We start from the raw sequence: 16,552 nt of genomic DNA, 5'->3' as shown, positions 1-16,552 counted from the left end.
ACCAACCGAACCTTCACCAACCGAACCTTCACCAACCAAACCTTCGATAACGATAAGAAACCGAACCTTCACCAATTGAACCTTCACTAACCAAACCTTCAATAACAATAAGAAACCGAACCTTCACCAAACGAACCTTTACCAACCGAACCTTCACCAACCGAGCCTTCACCAACCGAACCTTCACCAACCGAACCATCACCAACCGAACGTTCACCAACCGAGCCTTCACCAACCGAACCTTCACCAACCGAACCTTCACCAACCGAACCATCACCAACCGAACCTTCACCAACCGAACCATCACCAACTGAACCTTCACCAACCGAACCATCACCAACCGAACCTTCACCAACCGAGCCTTCACCAACCGAACCTTCACCAAACGAAGCTTCACTAACAATAGGAAACCGAACCTTCACCAAACGAAGCTTCACTAACAATAGGAAACCGAACCTTCACCGGCGGAACCTTCACCAACCAAAGCTTCACTAACGATAAGAAACCGAACCTTCACCAACTGAACCTACACCAACCGAACCTTCACCGGCCGAACCTTCACCAACCGAACCTTCACCAACCGAACCTTCACCAACTGAACCTACACCAACTGAACCTTCACCAACTGAACCTTCACCAACCGAGCCTTCACCAACCGAACCTTCTCCGGCCGAACCTTCACCAACTGAACCTTCACCAACCAAAGCTTCACTAACAATAAGAAACCGAACCTTCACCAACTGAACCTACACCAACTGAACCTTCACCAACCGAACCTTCACGTACCGAACCTTCACCGACCAAACCTTCACCGGCCAAACCTTCACCGGCCGAACCTTCACTAACCGAACCTTTCACCGACCGAACCTTCACCGGTCGAACCTCCAACGCCGAACCTTCACCAACCGAACCTTCACCTACCGAACCTTCACCGACCAAACCTTCACTAACCAAACTTTTCACCGACCGAACCTTCACCGGCCAAACCTTCACCGGCCGAACCTTCACCGACCGAACCTTCACCGGCCGAACCTTCAACGCCGAACCTTCACCGGCCGAACCTTCACCGACCGAACCTTCACCGGCCGAACCTTCAACGTCGAACCTGTACCAACCGAACCATTACCAATAATAAGAAACCAAACCTTTTCTAACCAGAACTCGTGGTGGTGCTGAGGGTTTGTTAAGATGCGTTAAGTGTTGTTAGGGTTAGATATGTCGTTGTGCTGTGAAGTGGGCGTGTCGATTCATCAGAAGTACCAAAACCAGCAGTTCCACAAATGTCCACTAGCGGCTCCATCAGAACCCCACGTTAAAAACTTTCCAGCAGAAATAAACACGTTTACAGCACAAATAAACATGTTTACAGCACAAATAAACACGTTTACATCACAAAATAAACACGTTTACATAAACATGTTTACAGCACAAATAAACACGTTTACATCACAAAATAAACACGTTTACAGCACAAATAAACACGTTTACATCACAAAATAAACATGTTTACAGCACAAATAAACACGTTTACATCACAAAATAAACATGTTTACAGTACAAATAAACACGTTTACAGCACAATATAAACATGTTTACAGCACAAATAAACACGTTTGCAGCACAAAATAAACATTTACAGGGCAGATAAACATGTTTACAGCACAAATAAACATGTTTACAGCACAATATAAACATGTTTACAGCACAAATAAACACGTTTGCAGCACAAAATAAACATTCACAGGGCAGATAAACATGTTTACAGCACAAATAAACACGTTTACAGCACAAATAAACACATTTACAGCACAAATAAACATGTCTACAGCACAAGTAAATATGTAAACAACACAAAATAAACACGTTTACAGCACAAATAAACACAAAAAACAGTTTTCGTCTCTGTAGTTACCGATGACTGTACGAATTTTTATAGAACTCACCATTTATATTGGATTAAGCTTTATAGTTCCACAGAATTAAGGGGCGGGGCTGCTTTGAGTGACAGGCGGGTGGCATCAAACAGCAGTGCGAAGAAGACGTCTGGCACCTGCACCGGATTCCGGTTTTCCGTTATTATTAACTTTATTTAAACCCTCATTAAAACCTGCAGCTGCCGTAACAGGATCAAGAACAGCCGAACAGTAAGAACCTCGACCAAACACCACCGTGTTCTACAAAGTGAAAGGGAGCCGCCACCCATAAATGGAGGCCACGCCCTCTTCTGTCTACAAGCAGGTGGAAGTCACTGCGGAGAATGAAATTGGAGATGCAGCAGGTTTTACCTGTTCCTGGTCCAGTTCCTGGTTCAGTTCCTGGTCCAGTTCCTGGTTCAGTTCAAGTTCCTGGTCCAGAGTAGCCTCAGTCCTGGTCCTGGTCCGGTCAGTCAGTAGAAGAGCAGCGTCTGTTGTGAGATTATCGTCGGCTGCTGCCGTGTGTTGTTGTTGTTGTGTACGTGGGACGCAATCTGAGCAGCTCTAATCTGTCGGACGGCTTAGTCACCGACCCGAAGAACATCCGGCGCCAGGATCCCGCCCAGCCGGCTGCTGTGATTCAGCACATCACTGTAAGCAGAACCACACCGACCCACAGGCCGACCTACCGCTCACCTGATGACCCTGACCTCCAGATCTTACATCACCAAGTAACCGAACGAGAACAGACCAGAACCAGAACCTGACAGAAGTCCAGAACAATGACGTCGACTGAAAAAACGTGAACAAAGCTGCGGTTTGTGTTTTTCTGTCTTTAACAGCGGAAAATTATTCATTTGTTTGTTTGTTTAGATGTTGTTTTGTTTAATTTGTATTTCTGGTTTGAATTAATTTTTATTTAATCAGGACTGTCGGTAACTTCCTGTGTCTCCAGCGAGCCATCAACACTTTGGAGGTAGAGTTGAGACTGTAGAAGAATATGCAACTGCTCACGTTAGCATTCGTCCTGTTTTAGCATTAGCATCAGCTAGCTCCAAGGTTAGCATACATCATTCAAACTACGAACATTATGAACACTAGCCGTTTGGAGGTCGTCATGGGTTACACTCTCATAGTTTAGTTTGACGGACCAAAAACCGGCAGCATGTGTTGTACTGACCGTCATCATCAACCAACCATCATCAATGACCAACCGTCATTAGCAACCGATCAACCGACCGTCCGTCGTCATCAACCGACCGAATGTTGTCATCAACCGACCGTCCGTCGTCATCAACCGACCGAACGTTGTCATCAACCGACCATCATTATCGGCCGTTATTTTCTCGATTAATCATTTGGTCACGAACACGTCTTCGTTTGTCACACCAGCAGTCCAAACTCTGAATATTTCATAACCAGCAACACCGTCCTCATCAAGGCAAATATTTCAGTTTTGTTGAAGATTACAAAAAACTATTATTGCTGATTAATTTCCAGAAGAATCGATCGATTGTTAAAAAGATTTGAATCCAGTTTCTTTGTGACTGTATTTCTTAGCAGGTCGGTGGGGACGACTTTTATAGGAGATTTAAAGTCAATTAAAATATTAAAACTGTATGTAAACATCGATTAAACCGATATATGTCTCCGACTTCAGTCGTACGAATTCGTCCTGATGGAAGAGACGTCGTGTCAAACTGATTATCAGCGTTTTCCTTTTAAGAAGATTCCAGTTTAACATTAAAATATTAGAAGGACAAACTGTCTCCAGTCTGTCTCCTGGTATGTGTCCAACATGGTGGTTTTCCACTCTGACTACATCTACTAACCCTGCATGTGTCCAATATGTCTCCAATGTCCCTTATGGTTGTGTCTCTACTTCTTTCTATGACCTCCCACTACGTGTCCACTATGTCCACTATGTGTCCACTACGTGTTCACTATGTGCACTACGGGTCCACTATGTCCATTATGTCCACTACGTATCCACTATGTCCACTATGTGTCCACTATGTCCATTATGTCCACAATGTGTCCACTATGTCTACAATGTGTCCAATATGTCCATTATGTCCACTACGTGTTCACTATGTCCACTACGTGTCCAATATATTCACTATGTCCATTATGTCCACTATGTATCCACTATGTTCACTACATGTCCACTATGTCCACAATATGTCCATTATGTCCACTACATGTCCACTATGTCCATTACGTGTCCAATTTATTCACTATGTCCATTATGTCCACTATGTCCATTATGTCAACGATGTTCACTACGTGTCCAATATGTCCACTACGTTTCCACTATGTCCATTATGTCCACTATGTCCACTACGTGTACACTATGTCCACTACGTGTCCAATATATTCACTATGTCCATTATGTCCACTACATGTCCACTATGTCCATCATGTCCACTATGTTCACTACGTGTCCATTATGTCCACTATGTCCACTACGTATCCACTATGTTCACTGTGTTCACTACGTGTCCACTATGTCCATTATGTCCACTATGTCCACAATGTGCCCACTATGTCCATTATGTCCACTACGTGTCCACTATGTCCACTACGTGTCCAATATATTCACTGTGTCCATTATGTCCACTACATGTCCACTATGTGTCCATTATGTCAACTATGTCCACTACGTATCCACAATGTCCATTGTGTTCACTACGTGTCCACTATGTCCATTATGTCCACTATGTCCACAATGTGTCCAATATGTCCATTATGTCCATTATGTCCACTACGTGTCCACTACGTGTCCACTATGTCCACTACCTGTCCAATATATTCACTATGTCCACTACATGTCCACTATGTCCATTATGTCCACTACGTGTCCACTATGTCCACTGCGTGTCCACTATGTCCTCTACGTGTCCTCTGTACTCACCATGATGATAGAGTTGGTGACGGTGGGGTTGTGGACGGACCAGGCAGCCATGAGACAGGCCATCCCCGAGAGACAGCAACACTGTGACCGTCTGCCTCACACTTCTGATCACCATCTGACCTGCACTCAGCAGCCCAGACAGATGGCCCCGCCCAGCTTTATGTTGGCCCCGCCCCATTCTTCCTGCCGACCCCGCCCCTCTCTCTGTGCAGGAGGAGAGGAAAATACAAACACATGTCGACCTTCAGGCTGTGATTGGTGGAAATTCAATTTCATCTTTTGTCATTTCAAAAGTAAAATCAATCAGAATAATTATTATTTTAAATGTCTTTAATCACACGTTCCAGCAGCAGGTAGAAGAGAAACTGTTTAAAATTAACTCAGTACAGTAAACTTTATTAAACACCCTTAATGCTATTTTACATTCATATCAAAGTTAAGACTTTTTTACTTTTAAATCCAGGTTCTCTACATTTAAAACAAATATATTCACGGTGTTGCTCAGGTTACGGTTGTGTTTTATGTTGATATCCACAATTATTTTACCCAGAATGTGTCTGGTGAAAAAAATAATATTTTTGTGAGACATTCAGAAACAGCTGCAGTGTGTGTGTGTGTGTGTGTGTGTGTGTGTGTGTGTGTGTGTGTGTGTGTGTGTGTGTGCGTGTGCGTTTCTGTGAGTGTGTGTGAGTGGCTGTGTGTGTGCGAGAGTGTGTGAGTGTGTGTGTGCGAGTGTGTTTGTGTGTGTGCGTGTGTGTGTGTGCCTGTGCGTGTGTGACAATTGTGCGTGATTGTCGTATTGTCGAATTGTCGAATTTTCGTATTGTCGAATTGTCGAATTTTCAAATTGTCGAATTGTCGTATTGTCGAATTGTCGTAATGTCAAATTGTCGAATTGTCGTATTGTCGAATTGTCGAATTGTCGTATTGTCGAGTTGTCGTAATTTCGAATTGTCGAATTGTCGTATTGTCAAATTGTTGTATTGTCGAATTGTCGAATTGTCGTATTGTCGTATTGTCGAATTGTCGAAATGTCGTTTTGTCGAATTGTCGAATTGTCGTATTGTCGAATTGTCGAATTGTCGTATTGTCGAATTGTCGTATTGTCGAATTGTCGACTTGTCGTATTGTCGAATTGTCGTATTGTCGAATTGTCGTGTTGTCGAATTGTCGAATTGTTGAATTGTCGTGTTGTCGAATTGTCGAGTTGTCGTGTTGTCGAATTGTCGAATTGTCGTATTGTCGAATTGTCGAATTGTCGTATTGTTGTATTGTCGAATTGTCGTATTGTCGAATTGTCGTGTCGAATTGTCGAATTTTCGTTTTGTCAAATTGTCGAATTGTCGTATTGTCGAATTGTCATTGTGTCGAATTGTCGTAATGTCGAATTGTCGAATTGTCGTATTGTCGAATTGTCGTATTGTCGAATTGTCGAATTGTCGTTTTGTCGTTTTGTCGAATTGTCGAATTGTCGTTTTGTCGAATTGTCGAATTGTCGAATTGTCGTATTGTCGTATTGTCGAATTGTCGTATTGTCGAATTGTCGAATTGTCGAATTGTCGTTTTGTCGAATTGTCGAATTGTCGTATTGTCGAATTGTCGAATTGTCGTATTGTCGTATTGTCGAATTGTCGTATTGTCGAATTGTCGAATTGTCGTTTTGTCGAATTGTCGAATTGTCGAATTGTCGTATTGTCGTATTGTCGAATTGTCGTTGTGTCGAATTGTCGAATTGTCGTATTGTCGTATTGTCAAATTGTCGAATTGTCGTATTGTCGAATTGTCGTATTGTCAAATTGTCGAATTGTCGAATTGTCGTTTTGTCGAATTGTCGAATTGTTGTATTGTCGTCTTGTCGAATTGTCGTTGTGTCGAATTATCGAATTGTCAAATTTTCGTATTGTCAAATTGTCGAATTGTCGTATTGTCGAATTGTCGAATTGTCGTATTGTCGAATTGTCGTATTGTCGAATTGTCGAATTGTCGTACTGTCGAATTGTCATTGTGTCGAATTGTCGAATTGTCGAATTTTCGTATTGTCAAATTGTCGAATTGTCGTATTGTCGAATTGTCGTATTGTCGAATTGTCGAATTGTCGTTTTGTCGAATTGTCGTATTGTTGAATTGTCGTATTGTTGAATTGTCGTATTGTCGTATTGTCGAATTGTCGTATTGTCGAATTGTCAAATTTTCGTATTGTCAAATTGTCGTATTGTCGTATTGTCGAATTGTCGTATTGTCGAATTGTCGTATTGTCGAATTGTCGAATTGTCGTATTGTTGAATTGTCGAATTGTCGTATTGTCGACTTGTCGAATTGTCGTTTTGTCGAATTGTCGAATTGTCGTATTGTCGAATTGTCGTTGTGTCGAATTGTCGAATTGTCGAATTTTCGTATTGTCAAATTGTCGAATTGTCGTGTTGTCGAATTGTCGAATTGTCGAATTGTCGTATTGTCGAATTGTCGAATTGTCGTATTGTCGAATTGTCGAATTGTCATTTTGTCGTATTGTCGAATTGTCGAATTGTCGTATTGTCAAATTGTCGAATTGTCGTATTGTTGTATCGTAGAATTGTCATATTGTCGAATTGTCGTATTGTCGAATTGTCGTTTTGTCGAATTGTCGAATTGTCGTATTGTCGAATTGTCGAATTGTCATTTTGTCGTATTGTCGAATTGTCGAATTGTCGTATTGTCGTATTGTCAAATTGTCGAATTGTCGTATTGTCGTATCGTAGAATTGTCGTATTGTCGAATTGTCGTATTGTCGAATTGTCGAATTGTCATATTGTCGAATTGTCGTATTGTCGAATTGTCGTTTTGTCGAATTGTCGAATTGTCGTATTGTCGAATTGTCGAATTGTCATTTTGTCGTATTGTCGAATTGTCGAATTGTCGTATTGTCATTGTCAAATTGTCGAATTGTCGTATTGTCGTATTGTCGTATCGTAGAATTGTCGTATTGTCGAATTGTCGTATTGTCGAATTGTCATATTGTCGAATTGTCGTAATGTCGAATTGTTGAATTGTCGAATTGTCAAATTGTCAAATTGTCATATTGTCGAATTGTCGAATTGTTGGTTTTCTCTAAGATGCTGTAAAGTTGCTGTGCGGACTTTAATGTGAATGTTTTTAAATGTCCTTTTCTTTTGCCAGATGTTTTGATGCTTTTTGTTTTACGTGAAACACTGAATTTATGTGTTGAAATGTTCTCAACACATAAACTTCCCTTACCTATCAAATAAAATGGAATTCAATTGAGTTGAATTTATATTACATTGAATAAAAAGCAGACTGATGTCAAATCATATAAAACAATTAGACTGATCTGGAATCAAAGGTCGGACTGATGAGATCAAAAGACAGACTCATTAAATCAATTCATCTGGACTCAAATAAAACAGCAGATTTATCTTGAATATAGAAAAAGTCAGACTGTTCATGAATCAAATAAAAAGTCAAACTTATTTTCAATCAACTAAGTGAGAAATCTGTATTTTTAAAACTTGTATTTACAACGTAGTTTTTAGTAAAAAGTATTTAGGTGTAAAATGTAAATGACAACAGAAGACAATGATTATTCATATTAAACACATATTTAATTGAAAATAGACCAAAGACAACATTCGATTGTTTTATGAAAAAACAAAAAAAGAAGCTCATTTTGAATTTTATGGGAAAAACAGGTTGTAAAACAGTTTCTGACTGTAAACATGTCTGATATCAAAGTTCTACATTTCAGAACATAATCAGACTTTTTTATTTGAATCACTTTGTTTTACTAGTTCTGATGATCGAGTTTCAAAACACGTAATTATTATTTTCCTTTCAGGATCTACTCTGCAGATTCTCCTTGAACACATTTACCACAGAAGTCGATCTGAGGATCGTAGAAAAGATCAGAACAGCATGAAGTCATTGAGATGTGACGGATGTTCGTATGATGACGATGAAAGTTTGCAACATTCGGAGATCTGCAGGATTAAAAACATTTAAATAACATCCGACAGAAACCGTAGAGATAATTGTTTTCATCAGGTATGAATGGTTTCCATGGAAATGATGTGTTTACAGACAAACAGCTTTGCGTTCAATAAATAGAAAATGTTATTTTCTTTAAAAGCGTTGAGGTGAAAACGCTTCGGTTCATCGTGTGATCGACCCGCCGGCGAACAGCAGACTCCTGCAGACGAGGCGGATCTTGGACACGTTGAGTCCGTAGAGCAGCGGGTTGACGAGCGGCTGACAGGTGAGCCAGTACAACGACAGCAAGACGCGCAGCACGTCGGGCGCGTCGCTCATGTCGAAGCGGCTCTGAAGGATCTCGAAGAAACCTCCGCAGGAGAAGTTGATGAGCGAGGCCAGGTGAGGCGAGCAGGTGCTCACGGCTTTCTGCCTCGTCTGTCTGGAGCCGGAGAAACAAACCTGCAGGATCTTCACGTAGGTGTAAAGAATCAGAACCAGAGGGACGAACACGCTGAGCGAGACCACGACGAGTCCGTACACGTTGCTGGCGGCGGTGTCGGAGCACGCCAGCTTGGTGACGCTGTAGTTGTCGCAGTAAACCTTTTGGATGACGTTCCCGCAGAGCTGCAGCGACTTACTGAGCGCCGTCATGACGATGCAGAGCAGCACGGGGCCGAGCCACGCCGCCGCCACCAGCACGCCCACGTGACCCGACGTCATCCGCGCGCCGTACCGCAGCGGACAGCAGATGGCGACGTAGCGGTCGTACGCCATGACGGCCAGCGTCAAATATTCAACGCCTCCGTAACCGTACAACACGAAGTTCTGCAGGAAGCAGAACGCAGCAGGAACGGTGTGAACGTCCGACAGGATCTGAAGCAGCAGGAAGGGAAACAAGCCTGAACTACCATACAGCTCGTTCACTACCAGGCTGCACAGGAACAGGTACATCGGTTCATGTAAGCTGCGGTTCACACAGATCACCACCAGGAGGAACACGTTGGAGACCACGATCACGACGTACAAACACGCAACGACCAGGAAACAAAGGTATCTGAACACGCCGAGGTCGAAGTAGGCCGACAGAGTGAAATACGAGAGCTGCGTGGAGTTCATCGTGATGCGACAGCCATCACCACGGCAACTAGCTCGCACACGTCACGTTGGGTTTCCGGCCGTGAGCTCGAGGTTGGTTTGGATGAAGTGGAAGAAAAAAACATCCAGCGGAGACGCTCATCGTTCTGTTTCCCCGTCGCTCCTCTGAGCTCAAACACTCCGCAGCTTCTTTTAACCTTCAGTCAGCTGACGCCTTCAGAGCAACATCATCACCAGCTGAGGGACCGCAGGGACGTTATGATGTCACCCATACTTCATTTCCATTTTAATTAATGTCACAGTAACTAAATATGAAATATATTTCAACCTAACGCACAGAAACACTTTTTTCAGAAAACTTTCAGACCGCTTCACTTTCACACGCTGTCGATCACATTTTATTGTTTTATTGCACTCAGCTGGTTTAATTCAGAAATGTTCACGTCAACGATGACAAAAGTTGGTGATGGAGTTCCACACGGTTCTCTGTGTGTAAACCAATCGTCAACCATCAGTGATGTCATCAACCAGCAGTGATGTCATCGTTGGTTTGTGAACGTTATGAATCCTCCAGTTCAGATTCTGTCCGTCACCATCTTGATAGTTCGGAGCGGTTTGGAGCAGGAAGTGACCATATTTGGACGAGCTGGGGGAGGAGCCAGCGGTGGATCTGACCAATCTGATCAGAAACCTGATGATACTACGTCCCGCCCACCGATAGCTGTAACCTGACTGCACCACAGGCCTGTCAATCAAACAGACACGCCCCCAAAAACAGGTCTTCTTGAATCTTCTTTTCTAATGAATGAGGGATTATTTTCAGATGGACCTCCAGAAAACTAAGAAGAAGGAGTGACTTTAGCTAACAATACCGAGATAACTGATGGACACATTTTATTCACTTTGGATTTGATGAGAGAAGTTGAATGGGAGTCTATGGAGCCGGAGGCTTTTTGGAGCCGACCTCTAGTGGCACTCGCTGGTATTGCAGCTGAAGACACTTCTGGATCGGAACCATTTTACAGACCTGAAGCTACGAACTCTTTTATAAACAGTCTGTGGTTCAGACCGGATCTTTTCATGTTATATATGCTTCACTGGTGAAATTATTAGTACACTACATGAACTTCCACCATTATGCAGCTATATTTATGTATACGACTCCACTAATCCGCTGAGCGTTAAATGGCTTCATCAGGGAGGATACCGAGAACCCAACAGTCCCCTGGATAGAAAAGACCTGGTTCTAATTCCTTCAGTCCAACAGAGTTACACGAGGCGGTTTGGTGCTTTTTCTGCAACAAATCAGGTGGAGGACTCAAAAACTCTCCTGCAAAATTCAGGACTTGGATCAGGTGTAAAATGGACAGACAGAAACCACAGAGAGAAAAGACAAGAATTCAAACACAGGTCGGTAGAAAACTCACCGATTTCAGGAAGGACTGCTGAATGATGAGCAGGTGGACGTCAGGAGAACGCTGACTGCAGGAGGGCCGGAGGACAACCGGACACGTGGAGACAATCAGACACTAGGGCAGGAAGTGACGACACCAGGAAGTGAAGACAACTGAAACGAGACACAAGGAGAGTAACAAAATGAAATAGGAAATGAAGGTTAAAAGATCAAAAATAGAAAACATAACCTGGGGACCTGGAAAAGTTGTTTTTTCCATTTGAATAAGACACACCTACTGATGATGTCATAGTTCAGGTAGCATCGTGATGCTAACACCTGTGTTTTCCTATAATGACACGTCAAACTGTGTGTTGTGTAGAAGCTGTGTCACCACTTCCTGGTCCTCCGGCCACTGACCCAGGAGCGTGGAAGCATCTTCATTTGGCTCTCTGATTGGCCGCCTGATGTCGGGCGGGTGGGGGGTTTCTTCATATGAACCCGTCAGAACTCAAAGGAGGACCAGAGGGAGGTGGAGGATGGAGGAGGACGGAGGAGAGCTGCTGTTTTCTCTGTTTGAAGATGTAACTCGACTCGAAGGACAGCAATGATGATGATGATGATGATGATGATGATGAACTCCACTCAGGTTTCTTATTTTGTTCTGAGTTCCTATGTCGACACCGGGCTCCTCAGATACCTTTGTTTCCTGGTCGTTGCGTGTTTGTACGTTGTGATCGTGGTCTCCAACGTGTTCCTCCTGGTGGTGATCTGTGTGAACCGCAGCTTACATGAACCGATGTACCTGTTCCTGTGCAGCCTGTTAGTGAACGAGCTGTATGGTAGTTCAGGCTTGTTTCCCTTCCTGCTGCTTCAGATCCTGTCGGACGTTCACACCGTTCCTGCTGCGTTCTGCTTCCTGCAGATTTATTGTGTTTATTCTTACGTGTGTGTTGAGTTTTTGAACTTGTCCGTCATGTCGTACGACCGCTACGTCGCCATCTGTCACCCTCTGCAGTACAACGCCCAGATGACCTCTACGAAGGTCGGCGTGCTCGTCGCTGCGACCTGGCTGTTCTCTTTCGTCGCCATGGCGGTTCTGATCTCGCTGAGCGCTCCTCTGCGGCTGTGCGGGAACGTCATCGACAGAGTTTACTGTGGAAACTACGCGGTGGTGAAGCTGGCGTGCTCCGACACCCGAGTCAACAACGTGTACGGACTCGTCTACACCGTCGTCTCCGTCATCGGCCCGTCGGTCTTCATCCTCTACACCTACGTGAAGATCCTCGCCGTGTGTTTTTCGGGATCCCGACCGACCCGACAGAAAGCCGTGAGCACCTGCACGCCTCACCTGGCCGCGCTGCTCAACTTCTCCTTCGGCTGCTGCTTCCAGATCGTGCAGAGCCGCTTTAAGCTGAGCAGCATGGCGGGCGTGGGGGGCGTCGTCCTGTCGCTGTACTTCCTGACGTGCCAGCCGCTCTTCACTCCGGCGCTCTACGGCCTGAAAATGAGCAGAATCCACGCCGCGTGCAAACAGCTGTTGCGTGCTGACGCGTAGCTTCAGATCAGAACGGCTCTACGTGAAGAAGCAGTGAGTTCTTCACCTGAAATCAGGTCTCCACGTTCATGTGAAGAGTTTGTTTCAGATGTTTCTGCACTCGGTGAAACTGTGTTTTTTTACTCGAGCGATGGTTTTGTTGAAGTGTGTTGATCTTCCAGACAGCCGAACACCTGCGCTGCTTTTTTATTATGTGACATCGAGGACATTAATGAAACTATAATTTCAGTCTGCTTCGTAAACTCTGCTGGAAGCATTTGGATGTTTTGGGTCTTTTCCTGTCAGATGTTTGCACACTTGAAGTGTTTATTTATTTATTCTTATTCAAATATAAAACAGAAAATTCATTGTGGAAGGTTATTATAATGATTAATAATTAATCAGCTATCAAAGTTGTACTTGATTGATTTTCTGTCTGTAAACCAAACAATTATGTCTTTTTTGATTCTGTCTGTGGTGATTAAAACAATGATACAAACTAACAAACGTTCGTCTGCTTTTCAAACTAACAGTTCATTCGTGCCTTTCTGTGTATTGAGACGTTGTGTGTTAATGGCACAACATATTAGAAAGAAACATTCAGGTGGTTTTACACCGTCGCCATTATTTCAATGTAAATAAGTCATTTTAACAGCTGTAAGGTCGAACTGACTACCTGCTCTCTATAGATATAGATACAGATATAGATATAGATACAGATATAGATATAGATATAGATATAGATACAGATATAGATACAGATATAGATACAGATATAGATATAGATACAGATGTAGATATAGAATAGATACAGATATAGATATAGAATAGATCAGAGAAACCCTGATAATTAGGAGTCGATGATGCTGATATTATTAAACGTGTTCTAACAATGTAAGTATCTACCTCTGCTCAAAACTAGTTTATATACCATGTTATATAAACTGTATATATCACAGTACATAGACTGTATATATTAAGTTATATAAATTGTATATCTCAGGGTATATAAACTATATATCACAGTATATAAACTGTACAGATCACGGTTTTTAAACTATATATATCACGGTATATAAACTACATACACTGGATTTTCCAAGTTAAATCTTATATTAAAACGCCTTATTTGACACGTTTCAAACCAGTTTGGTCTCACAGGAGTTGACCTTCAATAGAAAACGTAAAGGAATACATACAGAAAAAAACATGCACATGCTGTTTGAATTGAAGCTGCTCTGATACAAAATGTGTGTTGAGTATCAGTTTGTTATTCTTCACATAAAGGAGTTGATTGGGCCGGTTTGGATGGAGCTCAGCTGTGTGAATAAATATTACTGAACATGAGGAGCTCTCAGAGCTAAAAGGTTGGAGAGCGCGACACTGAAGGGTTCAGAATGGTCATTATGGTCATTTGTTTTTCAAATCAACTGGTTCAACTCATCAATTATTTATTAGCTTTATACATTTAAGTATAACATAACATTTTACATATAGTGCCAGAACTGCATATCAATCATTACTAAAAGAAAAAAAGAAAAACCTCAGGTTTCTGAGCTCTTTACTAATAAAATTGTTACTCACTATGTTATTCACTATCACGGATGTGTTGTTAAGAACAGCTGACTTGGTTACCTCCTGCTGTTTCCATCCATGACAGGAAAAGGCTGAATAACTTTAAGGAAGTAGTAACTTTAACTCAGCGTGGTTCAAATTATTATTTCAATCCAACCCACGATGTTTCCCTGACGAGGCGCTGGTTCAGGAATCACTGCTGTGGGTCGGATTTCAGGCAGCAAACATTCAGTTTGGTCAAACAGGCCAACTTTTCTTGGAGAAGTTGTTCTGAAATATTACAGAACATTTATAATAAAAACGTTTCATTACAGTAGCTTACATGTCAGAAAATAAAACATCTGGTGGAAACGCATGTTGTGTTCGGATTATTCACCCGAACTCTGTTTCAGAACATCATTCTGTGACTGAAACAGAACCAATAAAAGACCTGCTGAGCTGTTTCTCTCCACGAGCTCTCTGACCAGAGAACGTCTTATTACACAACAAATCTTTACATGCGTTTCGTATTTTGGACATTTGGATTCCGAACATGATCGGATTTAAAATGGGTTGAAGGATCCCAACATACAGAGAGAGGACGATGAGCAGCGCTTTGGGAACGCTGCTCACATCCAACCTGCCCTGAAAGATCTGGAACGCACAGCCGAAGGAGAAGTTGAGCAGAGAAGCGAGGTGAGGTGTGCAGGTACCGACGGCTTTCTGTCGGGTCTGTTTGGATCCAGAAAAACACACTTTGAAGATCCTCACGTAGGAAAAAAGGATTAAAATCACAGGAACAAACAACGTGAGAACGATTGTAAACAGTCCGTAGACGTTGTGAGCGGTGGTGTCGGAGCAGGACAGCTGAACAATGGCGTAGTTCCCACAGAACACCTGATCGACGACGTTCCCACAGAGCTGCAGAGACGAACTCAGAGCCGTCGTGACGGCGGCGACGATAACCGGGTAAAACCACGTCAGAGCAACGAGCACGGAAACCTTCCGAGACGTCATCCGGGCGTTGTACTGCAGAGGAGAGCAGATGGCGAGGTGGCGGTCGTACGACATCACGGCCAAACTGGAGAATTCAACACAAGCGTACGAGTGCAAACAGACGATCTGCAGGAAGCAGAACGCAGCAGGAACGGTGTGAACGTCCGACAGGATCTGAAGCAGCAGGAAGGGAAACAAGCCTGAACTACCATACAGCTCGTTCACTAACAGGCTGCACAGGAACAGGTACATCGGTTCATGTAAGCTGCGGTTCACACAGATCACCACCAGGAGGAACACGTTGGAGACCACGATCACAACGTATAAACACATAATAACTGCAACGTAAAAGTATTTGAAGAATCCCGAGTCAAAGTAGGCGCTCAGAGTGAAGTATGAAACCTGCGTGGAGTTGATCTTCATCCTCATCTGAGCTGGGATGCCGATGAAATCACCGAACATTAACTTTCACACAGTGATTCATCAACAGCACAAACAATAAGGTCTCCATGCAGATCTGCGATGTGAGCGATGCAGAGATTCAGGGAGTGAATCCCAGCGAGCCGACAGCCGACTCGGCTTCTTTTAAAGTTGACCCACGACAACCCGGAGCTGTCACTCAAACCTCCCATCACCCCCCCCGCAGAGGCCGTCTGGTCCCTGACCACCCAAATTAAAGGAATCAAAAATCCACTGTTGGTATTATTACTAATAGTCCACACAACTAGTTTTACGAACTGGTGTTACTCTGTATTTAACAGCACAAAAATATTTCTTGGGATTTTACGTTCATGAGAACGGATCCGATGTTCTTCACAATCCTAACTGTGTCACGAGGCCATGAAAGTGGCATAAAGTCTGAGTGTTTGTTGGGAAATCGGCAACTCTACAAGTACGACCCAGACAAACACGCCAATAATCACCTGAAAACACAACCTCCCACGTAATACTGAGATGATACAACAAGTTACCAACTAGATAAAACATGTCATCTCAATGTGCTCATATTGTGGAGCAATTCACTCTCAAAATATATAAAACTTTATGTTACTGTGATCTCCGTTTCCATGGCGACACATGGGGTATCACTACCAACTGGAAAACAATCAGTAGACTCATATGTAATGTACGCAATGTTTACTACTCCAGGAAGTTCACCAAATGGGTCATTTAATAGAACTATA

At 43.0% G+C, this 16,552-nt stretch overlaps 3 protein-coding genes across 3 annotated transcripts; 1 reads left to right on the top strand and 2 right to left on the bottom strand.

Annotated features, from left to right (window-relative positions):
* Positions 1-8,965: 8,965 nt before the first annotated feature.
* Positions 8,966-10,112, bottom strand: LOC138636967 (olfactory receptor 4B13-like). Its single transcript, XM_069725364.1, has one exon. It carries the CDS (start codon positions 9,907-9,909, stop codon positions 8,974-8,976), a length of 936 nt encoding a protein of 311 aa, XP_069581465.1. The 5' UTR covers positions 9,910-10,112; the 3' UTR covers positions 8,966-8,973.
* A 1,791-nt stretch (positions 10,113-11,903) lies between these two features.
* On the top strand, positions 11,904-12,839 carry LOC138636961 (olfactory receptor 11A1-like). The gene has a single exon (XM_069725358.1). The coding sequence runs from the start codon at positions 11,904-11,906 to the stop codon at positions 12,837-12,839; it is 936 nt and encodes a 311-aa protein (XP_069581459.1).
* Positions 12,840-14,789: 1,950 nt separating this feature from the next.
* LOC138636960 (olfactory receptor 11A1-like) lies at positions 14,790-15,797 on the bottom strand. Its single transcript, XM_069725356.1, has one exon. The coding sequence runs from the start codon at positions 15,795-15,797 to the stop codon at positions 14,790-14,792; it is 1,008 nt and encodes a 335-aa protein (XP_069581457.1).
* Positions 15,798-16,552: the final 755 nt, after the last annotated feature.

This window comes from Brachyistius frenatus, unplaced genomic scaffold (genome assembly GCF_029030835.1).
Source record: "Brachyistius frenatus isolate BFR_SWC_R1_liver_20210118 unplaced genomic scaffold, ASM2903083v1 Contig_420, whole genome shotgun sequence".
NCBI classification, from domain to species: domain Eukaryota; kingdom Metazoa; phylum Chordata; class Actinopteri; family Embiotocidae; genus Brachyistius; species Brachyistius frenatus.
The sequence above is the reverse complement of the archived record's forward strand: the minus strand, read 5'-3'. Positions and strand labels throughout refer to the sequence as shown.